This window comes from Plodia interpunctella, chromosome 9 (assembly GCF_027563975.2).
Source record: "Plodia interpunctella isolate USDA-ARS_2022_Savannah chromosome 9, ilPloInte3.2, whole genome shotgun sequence".
Classification (NCBI taxonomy): domain Eukaryota; kingdom Metazoa; phylum Arthropoda; class Insecta; order Lepidoptera; family Pyralidae; genus Plodia; species Plodia interpunctella.
This window is the reverse complement of record NC_071302.1, coordinates 1,952,049-1,967,197: the sequence shown is the minus strand read 5'-3', so window position 1 is coordinate 1,967,197 and position 15,149 is coordinate 1,952,049. Positions and strand designations below refer to the sequence as shown.

Genomic DNA, 15,149 nt, shown 5'->3' with positions numbered 1-15,149 from the left:
TGTTGTCTTTCTCGGATTACTTTGCCCATTGATATAGAAATAAGTTTATAAGATGTTTTTTTAACACAAGCCTATTTAACCTTACCTTCTAAACCAATAAGTGTTCTAGGAGTCTAACCTAAAGCTTAGCTTTCGTCTACTAATGTGCGAAATACCATTACCACATTGGATTGATGGCATAACTTCATAACTCCTCTGGTCTACAGATCTTAATCCATCCTAACTTTGTGACCCTGCTCTCCAATTTGCCTCCTGATTGTATGTACATTATTTCTGACAAATTTGAATTACATTGCGAAACAGAGAACATAATGTAACAGTAACGTAATTTTCCCAGAGTGCGACCGCACATTCGTGAGCCGCGGCGGCGCGAGCAACGGGACTTTCCACGCGCCGGAGCTAGTCAACCCAGGCAACCACAGTCGCCAGTGTCTGTACACCTTCTTGGCGGCACCAGGCCAACGCGTGCTCGTCGAGTTCCGCACCTTCGACCTGAGAGGAAAGCCGCCAGAGTATGTATCTCACTTCTTAACTCTGGCAACCATAGTCGCCAGTGCTACGAGTATATTGTATTGATGGCACCCAACCAATGTGCGCTCATGGCTAATGAAATAAAATATATAGAAACTTAAATGGCGACTTTAAACTTAAATGGCGGCGAAACTTAAATGACTTAATATATATATATATATATTAATGTATGTAGCAAGTTGCATGCGTCTATTTTGTTGGTATGTGGGTTAAACTATCTATATTGTGGTGGTATCTATACACCATTACATTTAATATTATTTAATATGCCAAGGTTTGCGTTTATCCCAAAATATCAATGAATTTATGGACGTAGTTTGAAACTCAAATTATTCCAATTCATAGTTTATCGTGTTCTCTCGCATGGGCTATCACTACATAGTATAAAACTAAAGTTGCTTCTCTGTCTGTCCCTATGTATGCTTAGATCTTTAAAACTACGCAACGGATTTTAGTGCGGGTTTTTTTTTAGTAGATAGTGTGATTCCTGAGGAAGGTTAAGGTGTATAATTTATTATGGTTTAACCCGGGCGAAGCCGGGACGGGGCGCTAGTACTATATAAAATATCTATACAAATAAGAACTTCCTAATCTCCGATACTAAGTACTGGACTAAAAATGGAAAATTCTTCCTGTAAATTATAACTACATTGATGAGGAAATGTTCCCGTGAGCGAACTTTAACAAACTCGCTAACCTAATCGTCGCGACTAGATTGAGTTTCGTGAGAGCTGGTGGTTGATTGCAGCGCTCGATGCACATACTGTTAATGCTTCAAAGGATATTAGTCCCGAAGCGACGGAATTCACTCATGCACACTGCGACGGACTGATTGTACGGCTTCGTCGAATTCACTATTTGCTTTGAACGAATTACAAAGCTTCTACGTTCCATTTCGTAATTAATCACGATTTTACTGATTGATATAGGGATCTACTAAAAAAAGAAGGGTCTTTTTGTATTGTTAATTACCTAACATAAATGCGAAAGTAAATTTGTTAGTTAACTCTTCTCGTTTTGTCTACTCAACCAATCATTTGTATGTATATAATAGGAGTACGGAGAAAGACATAGGCTAACATTCATCACTGAAAAATATTACTAATCCCGTGGCAAATTTAGGCGCGCGAAGCCGCGGCTAATAACTTGTTTAGCATAAAGTTCTAAAATTGGTTAGTTAGCACTTATAAATTATCTAACAAAAATATATTCATAAGACAGATAGAAACTTAAGTTTTACCTACTTAATGATTTTGTATACCTATACGCTGTACGATTATTTATTAGTTTTTTAATTTTAAAACAAAAGTTTTCTTTCCACTAATATGGAGGTAGAAAGAACGCTACTAAGTACAACAAAAGATTAATCGATTCGATGTAGATATCTGATGGTAAACTTTTTTTTCAGTGGCGCCGCGGTGGGGGAGCTTCCAGCGTAAGTACACCTCTCTCTCTTTCACTCCTTGACAACTTCAGAGTAAATTATGCGACGCAAACATGTTTTCTTCGTGGCGACTTATTATTGTTTCGCATTGATGCGGGAATGAGGTCAAACTTCCCTGGGACCTTGATTCAGATGCTCGTTGATTTATTCACCACATATTTTATAGAAATAGAAATGACAATGCTCTATGATAAAGTAGATCCCATAAATATCGCTAAGCAAGGTGATGTGAAAGATAAAACAAAATAAGTTATTTACTTAATGCAAAGCAAAACTACATTTAACTATGTAGTATGAGACCATGTCATGTAGAATTAAATATTAGAAGCTGGTGATGTACCAATATTAGATGTTAAGGTGAAATTGATTATTTAAAGTAACATACATATATCAAGATTTGGTTTCCTATGTATTTTACAATACGGAACATACCTATAATAAACCTAGTTTAGCTCCTGATAAGTTGTTCTGTAAAATTTTACGTAGTAATTTGGTTCAATACATAAATATATTATAAAGTGAGGTATCTTGCTCGCGTGCTGTGAAAAATGACGATAACACGTTGTATAGATTTATAGACTGTGACAAAATGAGAAGAACTTATTAAAATTTATGTATCCAGATATTATACCTATCTAAAACAACCACTATGTAACTACACCCCGTTGTGTTTCATTGCACGCGGGAAATTTGCCTAAGCCAAAGGGTAAACCCTTACATGACAGATGTATGCACGAGTACATGGACATATACTCCGAGATGGCGTCGTTGGAGACGGTCGAGCTCGTCAACTCTGCCTTCGGGGGCCGCTACTGCGGGCCCATACCCCCGCGTCGAAGGGTGTCGCTCCACAGAGCTGTGGCGCTGTCTTTCTACACCGACAAGATGTACACGCCGCCCACACTGTTCACAGGGACTTACCGCTTTATCAACGCCTGTGAGTATCTCTTTTTAAACACACACAATTCGCCAAAATTGGCGGTTTCGACAATCATTGCTGGTTTTTCCTTGCGATAAAAAAGCTGACATAGAAGCTAGGCAATGTTACGTTCATTGCGTAGATTCTAAGTGAGCTTTCACGTCGGCATCTGACCGAGTTCGCCGATGTATATAGACAGCGGGTTTGGTCTGGCTCTGGACCAATATAGGCATCCATATAAATTAAATTTAATCACGTGATTAAAGCGTGATATTTTAAAGAAATATGGGCATTGTTTTAAATGAGTGCTCAGAAATATTGATTTCTGAGCACTCATTTAAAATAGTATTCAGATTTCTTCCATAAATATATGTGCATGAAATTCAGTATCATGCAGCTTCTTAGCCCGTAAAACGATAGAAAAAGTTCACCCACGTATACTATAATAAATGGCTATTTATTATAGTAGCATGGCTATGTTAGATTTCGTTGTAACATCAGCAGGAATTTTCCTAGCATAAATAACATCAGAGGGCACGATAAAACGCGATGCGTGTACATTATCCCTTTTGAACTCTATTTAAAGGGCGAATATCACGAAAATGTCCTTTATCTCTCTCAAAGGAAAAGGTTTAGAAGCATTTTGTTAGGGAAATTAAATTATATAAGCAACATCGTTATATGATGCCGCGTTTGTCGCAATAACCTATAAGGAAACGAGCTTGTTTTCTTATTAGGATAAAGCTGAATTAACATTTTCAGTGAAGTTACCAAGGACGGTTGTTCTATTACAACGTTTCGTGTCGCGGTCGCTGAGATTCGGGAATTTATGTCTACTGGAATTGTGTGTAAACAATAAGAAACAGGAAATATTCAAGAACTATTTGAAACAAACAAACTTGACAAACTTTACTCATGAGAAAACAGGATAATAATATATATATATATATATTTTAAGAGTCTATCAAGTAAATAGGTAAACATGTAATGTAATTCTGACAAACCATTTCTTTTAATTGTAATTAATTACTTTTTAAAATAGCTTGTGACAAAAGTATCTATTTCAGATTGTTTTTTATTTGAACACTTCTGAGGGAATTAAAATGATTGGTAAATAAATTATTAGATACTAATTTATTTATCTTCATCCTAAAATAAAATCATTTACAATCACACCACTGACCAAACTTATAACCACTATATTTTAAATGTTGTGTCTCACACACAAAATTACGGGGTCATTGCATTAGACTAAAATTTTGTAAAATTTTCAGCGGAATTCGAGGTGGGAACCCCAGTGCCAAATACGTTGTGTTCGTTCGTGATAGACGTCAACAAGCGGAAGACAGGGCTGCTACTGTCCCCGACCTACCCCGGGATCTACCCCAAGGACATAACCTGCAACTACATGTTCCACGGTCAGCCGGGGCAGAGGATACGACTGGAGTTCAGGGACTTCGATTTGTTCTTCGGCGGGCCTCAGTGAGTTTGGGAATTATTTAGACGATGTAATAGTAGCCGCCTTTTATAAAACCGTGACTTGTAACTATTTTGTTTTGTATTATTTTTAGTGCAATTTTTTATTTCCCATTGAAACCGAGAAGGGACGCATTCTTAGAAAAACAAAACATACCTATTTCCAAAGGTTCGATGGTTCCGGATCAGCTTTCGGTTACCTGAGAGTTTTCCTTTCTTTTTTCTTTTTTTCTACATCACGAAGTATCGACGCCGCCTTTCTACTGTTATAAATATTATTATTCTTCTCCATTTCTCACGCACACCTTAGTTGTCAGCGTATTAAGGTAACTAGAAAATTACAAAAGCCATCTTTGTCCCTTCCAGCTGCCCTTTCGACTGGGTGCGGGTATACGACGGTCCCGACAATACATCGGCTGTGATCGGCACGTACTGCGGCCAACAACGAAACCTCGTGCTCTACTCCAGCGACGAGAGATTGCTCGTTACGTTCTACACGCTGCCGCGCGCAGCCAGCACGCAGAATAGAGGGTTTAAGGGTATCTTCGAGTTTTCCGAGAGTTTTGTTAAGTTAGGTGGGTATTCGAAATGCTCTGAATCTATTGCTCAATCTGTGTGATTTGTCGTAATATATTTATTTATTATTCTATCCAGTACCTATTTTAAGAATAGGCCGAAATATGCGGGTTGGTCACCATGATATTTTTGTCAATTTATTATATTGGTTATCGAAAGCTATATATACGTTGTGTATGTGACGCAGACGCTAGTTTACCAGGACCTAAAGAATTTCATATTCGAGGAGTGGCGCTTAAAATATTTTTATATATGACGTTAAATATTGACTCATACACATGCCGTATGACAAGGATATTGATCCGTCTAGAATGCTTCATAACATATCTCGTCTCTTCCTTAGGTGTGGTTTGGTGTTATGCTAATAAATATGATCATATTTTTTTCAGATTTTATAAGTAAACATGATGCCGAGCACATCCGTGGCTCGGAGTGCGATCAGAAGATCCTTAGTAAAAAGGAGTCCACGGGATTCGTGTACCATCCAAATTATCCATTCCCCTATATACAAAAAGTTGTTTGTAGGTGAGTCATCTTTAGTATTTGCAAGTTTTTTGAATACTTTATTTTATATTTAAAAAGCAATACCCAAAAATACATAATAGAAATTATTAGCAAAGAAGGCAATCAAGCTCCTCATAAAAAATGCAGAATAACAGCAATAACTAGAGTTGAGGATTGACACGCACTGTTCAGAATTACAAGAGTTACAATGAGGAAGTTGTGACACGAGGTCTATCTAAGAAGCATATTAAAAACCCTATTAGCATACCTATATAGATCGCAGGTGAGCTTAGAATAGAAAATGTATTAGAACGGAAACATTTTTAATGTGTTTTATTTATTGCAGATATTTTATATATGGTATGCAAGATTCGCAAAATTTGGAGAGGGTGCGATTAGACTTCCATAACTTTTCTATACCAAGAGGATTCAATAACACTAAACCGGAGTAAGTATGCCCACATTTCATTATAAGTAGTACATAAATACTGTTGATCTTGAGTAATTCATTTTCATTCTTTCTCTATGGGTCTTAGGTGATTAATGATTAATTCCTCTGTCCACATGGATCCACTATCTTGCTTGATCCACAAGAGAATCCTAGGATATTGTTATTCTTCGCTTTACTGGTCTATTCTAAGATAAATTTGTGTTAGATCGTTGGATACTTTCTTTTCCTCTTCAGTCCACTGATTTTGTCTTCGTCGCATTTCCTTCATATTCTACTAGCTGCGCTCCAGGGCTTCGCTCCCGTGGGAATTTCGGGATAAAAAGTACCCTATGTGTTATTCCAGGTTATTTTCTACCCGTGTACCAAATTTCATAACAATCGGTCCAGTAGATAATGCGTGAAGAGGTAACAAACAAACTTAGGTACTTTCGCATTTATAATATTAGTTGTGATTGGGATTTCCAATATGTTCATCATCTCATCTTTCCTTTTCTAGTACATGTAACGAAGGCTACCTGAAGGTATACCTCCGCGGACAGGAAGCCACCGACTCGTACGACAAGCACGACGCAGAGTTGTGCGGGGAGGGGGACTTGGGCCCACCCGCCTTCCCCCCGACTCTGATGTCTGATGGTCCACGGCTGGTTATGGTGTTCAGCTCTGGAGAGCTGCAGGGGCGAGGGTTTAAGGCCAAGTATACTTTCGAGACTGGTACGCTTCAGACATCTTTTAATCTTGTATATATATATATATATATATATATATATATATATAGATTATAGTTTATACTGCTCTGATGTCTATTGACGTAGATCTACGTGACGTAGAGTCTATTGACTCAAGATTGTAGGATCGAATGGCATGGATGGATTCACTTGATTATTAAAAATAATGATTAAAATGTTTAAGCTCTTAATTGTGAATCATTAATAACCTGATTTTTTTTTGATGAACCGAGTTTCCAGTTTAGTTTAATAATAATTGTCTTTCAGAATACCGCGTGCCAGGAACCGCGGCACCAAGCGGTGAATGCGCTTTCACTTACCGCTCAGAGGCCAAGAAACGAGGGGAGTTCAACTCCCCGCGGTACCCCTCCAACTACCCATCGCGCACCAACTGTACTTACACCTTGGATGCGACGCCCAATGAGCAGGTCACCGTGGTGTTTGACCATTTTAAGGTCAAGGCGGATACGTGGAACGCTACCGCTGGACTTTACGGGTGAGTTCCGAAGAAGTCTATTCCTTTTCCATTCTAAGAAATGTTCCTCTTCCGTTCATTTAGATCTGTAATAAAACACTAAATTGAAATTATTTTCCTTTTTTAACTTATTTAGCACTTGTAATTTGAGGTCGCGAAAACAAAATCAAAAGTGTCTAAAATTAGACCGAGTAAGTAATTGAATAATTTAAAAACGTACTTCTTCGATTTCCATTCGGCACAAACTAAAATTTTAATTTGTCGGAATGGAAATTGAAATGCCCTAAGATGTATTTTCATCCTGCACAATTCCATTCGCAGTATTTTTATGATGCAATTTTCATCAATTAAGACAAGATCAAAAAGAGAAGAACGTTATTGAAAGCAATAGACACAAGAAGGGGAAAGATGTTTGGCCACCTTATACGACACGACAACTTTATGAAAAATCTGATTGAAGGAAAAATCGAAGCAAGAAGAGGAAAAGGAAAGCCAAGAAGGGCATTCCTAGATGAAATAATAGTGAAGGCAGAGGTCGTGTCGTATGAGGTCAAATCGATGGCTGAGGACAGAATAAGATGGAAAATGCTCCACCGACAAAGAAAAAAGTTCATAAATTGATGATGAGTTGAATCATATGTTTTCAGTGGCACAACTTGCAGCGAGGACTGGGTGGAGGCGTGGTGGACGGGTCGCGAGGGTTCGCGTGTGCCGCTCGGGCGCTGGTGCGGGCTCGCCACGCCCGGCCCGCTGCAGTCCCCGCGCGGAGCCCTAGGGCTCCTCATCGCACTGCACACCGACTATGATAGCGTCGCCTCTGGATTCAAAGCCAGATATGTTTTCGAGGTAACTTTCTCGAAGTTAATCTACCTGTTCAGTTCCTCTTCACTGTTTAATCCAGTATTAATCGAATCCAGCGTTTTAGTACCAATCAAGAAACTTATCCTCAGTAAGAAATTTGATACCACATGTCCACAGAATTTTTTCAACAAACAAACAAAATAACAAGCTTGTAAACAATCTTGTTTTATTCCACCAGCAGTTGACTTCTGTGACTTCTGTCGTGATGTTGCTTCTTGCGCCTCTCATCATCATCGCAGCCACAAGCCCACTGCTGGACATATAGTCCTCCCCCATATAGCCGATATAATATCTATCTTTCCAGCCAGCCAAGTCAATCTTCGGCGACTGCGGCGGCAACATGTCGGGGGCGGAGTGGGGCGTGATCACGTCGCCCAGACACCCGCTGCCGTACGAGCAGCCGAGCCGGGGCGCTGCGTCCCGGGTCTGCAACTGGTTTGTCACGGCGCGCCCCGGGAAGAGACTCTTGCTCAATTTCGAACAATTCGCCGTCGAAGGGCATCTCACTGGCAAGTCATCATTTAAAACTTTAGTAGTTTTTTTTTTTATCTGTTCCGTTTTTGAAAATTTTGTTCCTTCATCTTACAAAAAATTAGGATTATAAATTTGTGATGTTACGATTTAGCTTTCTCATGTAATAAATTAATACCTAAGCTGCCGTAGCCAGTACGTGATGCTCCATAGCGGGGAACGCTACGCCGTCGTAGCACTTCGTAGACATGACGCCTACATTCAAACCCAATGGCGTACACGATAGTGTACGCCATTGAATTTGAGTGTACTCAATGGCGCTAGTGTTGCACCAGAAATGAAAACTAATATTAAATTATATTAGGTATGCAAAATGAGCATTTCAGGTGGACAATTCTCTTTTTCGACAAAATAGAAGATAGTTTTATAGCCTGGAAGTGATTGCACTAGCGCCTTTTATACACCTTTCTAGTGTTAAATTGAGTTTAGTATTTTGACTAAGGGAATAATGCACCAGTCAACTTTGACGTTTTATTGTGCACACAACAATACAATGTTCGACATTCATTTTATCTCATCGGCTGCGGCGCGCAGGTTAAAGTCAGCGTCAAAGTCGACTGGTGCCACAACAGCAGCGTTGCATCAGGCAACTTTGTTTATTATTCTGCGCACATCAACGCACTTTTTATCTAATCGCCAGCGACGTGCAAGTTAAAGTTAAACACTGTCAAACACTGGTGCAACTTAACTTGTTCCCTTAACATATTTTCAGAGCGTGGGTGCCCGGCGGCGGTGCTAAGACTGTGGTACGAGAGCCCGGGGCCGCCGCTCGAGCTGTGCGGGGAGAAGGCGCCTTCCGACCGCTGGCAGTACTTGTCTTCCTCCAACTCGCTCCGTCTCTCGTGAGTATCTCTTATCACAGTCTTCTTGTTGCCAACCAAATTCCATTTTAAATGGGGTCGGCGCATAATGTATTTTTCCTTCCATAGCTGTCTGTTTCCTGGTATACCATCATTCACTTTTGAGACTTTCATATAGTTTCTTCCAGCTTTTCCTCGGTCTTCCTCCACATTCATATTCATCACCTTTTTGTCACACACACTTCCCTTCTCATCGCATGTCCATCCATGTATTCCTTTCAGAGAATAAGGTTTGTCAGGATCGTAGAATTATGACCCATCTTATATACAAAGCGACAAGATACACGATGGGGAACAAATACAAGACACACACAAGTCTCGAACTTACTTTGGACTAATTATTTATCTTCTTTACGTGTCGATGGCAAATCAGCGCTCTATTCGGTGCTAAATATATTCTTGCCAGAACCGAGTCGTTTCGATGGCTTCATCGGAATTCGTGATTTGTCCATAAATATTTAACATAATTATTGATAAACTAATTATTGCCCGGGGCTTCACTCCCGTGGGAATTTTAAGGTTAAAATATAGCCTATAGCAATATTAGATAATAAACCTTTCTAATGGTGAAAGAATTTTTAGCATCGCGTCAAAATATTTGCGAGTCTCTGATTCTCTCAAGATTCAATTATGGCGATTTGGTATATGGGCCGAGACTTTTATCTAATACTAAAAGGCTGGTGCAGAGAGTTCAAAATGCATGTTTACGTTTTTGCTTCGATATCCCTCCGCGTGCACATATTACACCCTTTCTAGTTAAATCTTCTTTGCTAAACATGGAATCTCGAAGGCAACTGCATCTGGCTAGTCTACTTTTTGGCATTTTGAAATTTGAGAAGCCTGAATACTTATTTAGTAAATTAACGCTCACCTCACAACGTCATCCTAGATCGACTCGCCCTGTTCTGGCAATACAAAAACATAAAACTAAAGCATTTAAGGGTAGTTTTAAATACGCGGCAACAAAATGTTGGAACAATATTCCCCCACCAATAAGGTCTCTTAATACTAAACTCACATTCAAGGAAAAATTCAAAACTTATTTGCTTGAAATACAGAAAACGAATTTCTCTAACAATTTTGTTGCCGCGTAGACAAAAGTTTACCCAAAACTTATAACCAAACCCTATTTTTTTGGTTTAATAATAGATCTTGATTAATATTTATACAATAATTATTTTATTTTTGCTGTGTTAATTCCTTAATTAATTTATATCTTCCATTAAATATTATTGCATTTGAATTATATAATTTTGTATGTATGTTGATTAAATATTATTGCATTTGAATTATATATTTTTTTTGTATGTTTGTTGCATGATTTATATTTTGTATCATTTAAATTGTTGCATTTGTATTATGTACAAATATTAGCACCTTTAAATTTTAATTATTAATTTCTATTTACACTATTTGATCATTGAATTATGTTTGCTTGCGTCCTCGCTGAGGTGACAGCTGAAAATCAGCGGTTGCTCTCCCCGGGCAACATTGAGCTGAGCTGTAGCCTGTTTGTGCGCCTGTGCACACTTACTGCATGTTATGTTAGATTTGTAATCTTTAAAATTTTCTTAAGATTGTTATTGTATGTTGGTGTGAAACAGTAGTACGAATAAATGATTTATCTATCTATCTATCTAAATCGGTTCGGTAGTTTCGGAGATTACCCGCCTCAAACATACAAACTTACACACTCACAAATGCTTACCTCTTTATAATAATGGTATAGATTTTCTCTGTCTACGTTCCATGACATCGTTGCAGGTTTATAATAGCAGACAAAGCAGTAGGCGCGGCGGGATGGCGCGCGGTGTGGACGGAGGTGACGGCGGGCCCGTGCGCGGAGCCCGAGGCGGAGTGCGCGGGCGCATGTCTGCCGTCGCACGCGCTCTGCTCCGGCCTCAAACACTGCGCTGTCATGCCCACCACCGAGCCCCCGCACTGTTAGTATCACGTGGCTTGTACTCTTCTGCTGTATAGAGATGACTCGTGTGATATTGCTACTAAAACTATTAATTAAAATTATGTTGACATTGCTTTATGTAGCCTCATCTGTTTAAAAAAGCTGCCCGTTTGTTCCATACATAAATTAAATTCCTGGTTCTAACTGTGTAAATGTAAGTTAATTACGAATTAATGAGCTATTCAATATTTAGAGCATATATTTAAAATTGTAAGTATAATAATGCATAACATTCAATTCAAAGTTTTAGTACCAATCTAATGCGAGGCAATTCATTTCTATACACACCCATTCCCTAGTAACAATGCTCGCCGATTTTAACAAGTTTTAAGGAATTTCTTATAGAAAATTATGCAACGCACTAATCTTTGCTCAGATATAAAAATCTTATATAACAAACAGTCTTTGATGTAGATTCATTTTTTTAAGAAAAATATGCTATTTATATTATGTTTGGCCACTTCAAAAAGAAATTGGAGATCTAACATTTGCGAATCACACAGCTTATTACAAAACGCACAGATCGTAAAGTATCTAAGCTTATTGCTTCTAAGCACCGAACGAATAGGTAAGATAAGATACACTATCGTGAACCCGATTAAGAATGCTGATAATAAACATGTGCTGAAGATGAACAGATCAGGCATAATGATAGTAACGCACTTTAAGCACACACGCAACCAAATTCAAACACATACGCAATGGTAGATCTCTGAGCTATATATCGGCGAACTTTGTCTACTCAATATATAAGACCTCCCTGATCGCCTAAATCCAAAAATCAATTACATTGGACCTCTCGTAGATTTTATTAATCTTATTCACACAGGTGGCATGCAACCGGGTTGGGATTCGATGCCCGGATAATTTTTATGTGTGTAAAATGTTGTAATTGATACAAATGAATGAACATACTTATCGATATATAACATATTGGTGTTTTCTAGATGTTATCCCTCCGAAGATTCAGTTCACTTGAAATGTCTGTCTTTACTGGTAGAATTCTTTGCGTCACTTGCGGCTTAGTATATTAATGGTTTTCCAAATTGACTAACACTGTATAATATCCAATTGGCACCGCACTTTGCATTTCCACTTAATATTATTGTATCTACACTGTTGCATTTTGTCGTCGCATTATTAGGGAGTTACTTATATTAAATTTCTAACATAAAATGTAGCTTGTTAATGATACTTAAATGGAGTAAGCAGTATTTTATTATGCAACTGAGCGAAAATTGCTTTTGAAGAAACGATTGTCCTGAGTTGGCGCGCTTTTCATATCCATATTAGCTGCTGCTTACTCCTGCTTTATCTTCTATATTGTTGTAAAATATTGTTCTTTAAATACCGTAGCTCTATTAACTAAAGGTTCTTTAAATGGATAATGTTATGTTCACAATACTAAATTTCTCGATTTACTATTGATGGTTCAATGCAATCTTTGTCTAAACGACAGTTTCTGTGTAACATTAGGGAGATAGATTAGAGAGTTTAAAACGAAGACATATATTATTGTTGGTTGAATAGCAGAATATATTGACTATGTTGCAAGATTACTGATTTTTTTATTTAAAAACTGCATCCTCTTTGACATTTTTGAAACTATCTGAATGTTTTCATATAAATTCATTTTAACATCCACGAATTCCACTTTGAATCGTTTCTCTTTTCTTTATTCTTAGTCTTTCTGAAATACTGTGATGACTCAGGATAGACCAATCTAAATTCTATTCGATTTAAATCTTTCATTTTCCGCTGTGTAGATGAAAATGTTTGTGTAGTTTTGCTAGCGTTTGTTTATTTTAAAATTCCAATAGACGAAGCTTGCATTGAGTCATCGCACTATGTGGCCCGGGGCACCGCGTCCGCTAAACTTGATACTAGTAGCACATTCTGATCTAATATATGAAAGTCCGTGATGTATTCTGAAGATGAGAGCCAAGTTGACTGTAAGGAGGTTAGGTCAGAATGTGCCGGGGCTAGCGGATCGCGGGGCCCCGGGCTGATGTGGCGGCGGTGTCGCAGGCGGGGCGGCCGGCCACGTGGCGCCGCGCGCCGCACTCGTCGTCCTTTCGCTTGTGCTCGCCGCCCCGCTCTGACCGGGCGCACACGTGAGTCTACTTACACCGTCCACCCATCCCTCATCCCTACCAGGCTCCGCCTCGCACGACCGTCATATACCCGCTTCTCATGTTCGCGCTTGGCGTTATTCTGCCATCTTCTATTTCATTCTTAACAGCTGCAAATTGGGCAACATTTGGTATCTTTCGGCTTTGTATTTGTAGGTATATGTTACGATTGAGTGGCAATCAGTTGTCATTAAGTATATTGAACGCTAAGTCCACTTAAAGTGCCAGTATTTGCAAATGTCAGATTCCCATATTTTCTTCCTTTAAAACAGGAAAAAATCCAATATCCACTTGAATGTGACTTTGTGTAACCTCGAAAGAACAAATCAGGCGGCAATGCTTAAGAGTGCTTTTTGTTTATTGTAGTTTCAGCTACTCACATCAAACATGTACACATTTTGGGGTTTTGAATATCTCACTTTGAGCACTTTCATTAAGAGTATTAAAATTGTTGGATACCTAAATACATCGCTTAACCACGCATATCATAACGCTTCATTAAATCAATCTAATAAATCATTATGTCGCATGTTGTATAAAGTAGTGTTATAAAAGAAACCTTTAAACGGAGACCTAAATAAGCTTTACAACATTCAAAATAAACTGACAAATCACATTATACTTTCTATAGGCTCCAAGATGGATCTTTGTATGTAGAAAATGATCAAAAGTTATTGAAGATTTTAGCAAAATACGAGTACAGTGTTATTTCGATGTACTTATATATTACATCGACCTGAGTAAAATCATTGCAAATTCGATCCTATTACTGTTCCATGGAGTTTCTGCAGGGTAACTTGACATTCGGTTGACTGTATTGTGTGCAAATTGTATAATGTGACTTGTCAAAAATAATTAAAATCCACATAATTATCGAACTGAAATTTGTAGGTTGGTCTTTGTTGGAAGTTGGTGTCGGAGAAAGTTAATTCCCAATGTCAGTATATCCCATCGTATTTAGGTACACCTAAAAAAAAATTTGCAAATTCCAATTTTTGCCCATTAAGTTTGAATTTTGTAAAGCAGTTTGACAAGCTCTTAACCGTGTGTCAATTCAAAGTTCAACCATAAAAGCGAAATTTAAAAACTTTGAATTGAGGCTCGAATCGTCAGAAGCGATGCAAAGGCTGGAGTTGTGGATGGTGGCAGGCGTTGGCGGTGGTGCGGCTGCAGTAGGGGGCGCCGGCTGGGGCGCGGCGTGGTGGCTGGCGGCGGCGGGAGGCGCGGGTGGTTGCGCAGCGCTGGGTGCGTGGTGCCGGCGCCGTCGCCGCTCGCGGCCGCGCGCGCCCCCGCCCCCGCCGCGCCCGCCGCCCCGCGCACTCGCCGCTCGCCTCGCAGCGCCGCAGGACACTGTATGACGAAGCGCCGGCGCCGGCAAGCGCCGCTCACACATATATATAGTTAAATACACCACTTTAACGTAACTTGTATTTTATTCTGATGATCCCTAGTTTAACAGATTGTGAGCATCGATTTTCATGTATGATCTCATAGGGCTTCATTTGAAAAGTTTCTGAAGGGACCTACTTGGTTTGAAACTATTATTTATTTGAATCGAACAACTTTGCAATGCAACGAGCATTACTGTATAATTAAGTTTCTCATGATGAGAAACTGCAACAATATAGTAAAATCGTAAAATGTTTTTAAAATAAAGTTAGTTTTTTATAAGTTTCTCATTATTAACTGCAACAGGTGTTT

At 38.9% G+C, this 15,149-nt stretch overlaps 1 protein-coding gene across 4 annotated transcripts in view; it reads left to right on the top strand.

The window, feature by feature from the left end:
* Positions 1 to 14,872, top strand: part of LOC128672508 (uncharacterized protein) — a 79,836-nt gene extending 64,964 nt beyond the window's left edge. For 2 of the 4 annotated variants that reach the window (XM_053749710.2, XM_053749709.2), the window contains 14 exons: positions 338 to 512; positions 1,940 to 1,966; positions 2,701 to 2,912; positions 4,169 to 4,376; positions 4,737 to 4,945; positions 5,336 to 5,471; positions 5,797 to 5,898; positions 6,398 to 6,612; positions 6,894 to 7,122; positions 7,749 to 7,947; positions 8,267 to 8,471; positions 9,206 to 9,335; positions 11,118 to 11,296; positions 14,598 to 14,872. In XM_053749710.2, the coding sequence (XP_053605685.1) occupies positions 338 to 512; positions 1,940 to 1,966; positions 2,701 to 2,912; positions 4,169 to 4,376; positions 4,737 to 4,945; positions 5,336 to 5,471; positions 5,797 to 5,898; positions 6,398 to 6,612; positions 6,894 to 7,122; positions 7,749 to 7,947; positions 8,267 to 8,471; positions 9,206 to 9,335; positions 11,118 to 11,296; positions 14,598 to 14,806 (2,435 nt within the window). In that variant the 3' untranslated portion in view covers positions 14,807 to 14,872. Of the gene's footprint in view, positions 1 to 337; positions 513 to 1,939; positions 1,967 to 2,700; positions 2,913 to 4,168; positions 4,377 to 4,736; positions 4,946 to 5,335; positions 5,472 to 5,796; positions 5,899 to 6,397; positions 6,613 to 6,893; positions 7,123 to 7,748; positions 7,948 to 8,266; positions 8,472 to 9,205; positions 9,336 to 11,117; positions 11,297 to 12,145; positions 12,876 to 13,344; positions 13,431 to 14,597 lie in introns of those variants that run through there. The other 2 variants (XM_053749711.2, XM_053749712.2) reach the window with 2 other exon arrangements.
* Positions 14,873 to 15,149: the final 277 nt, after the last annotated feature.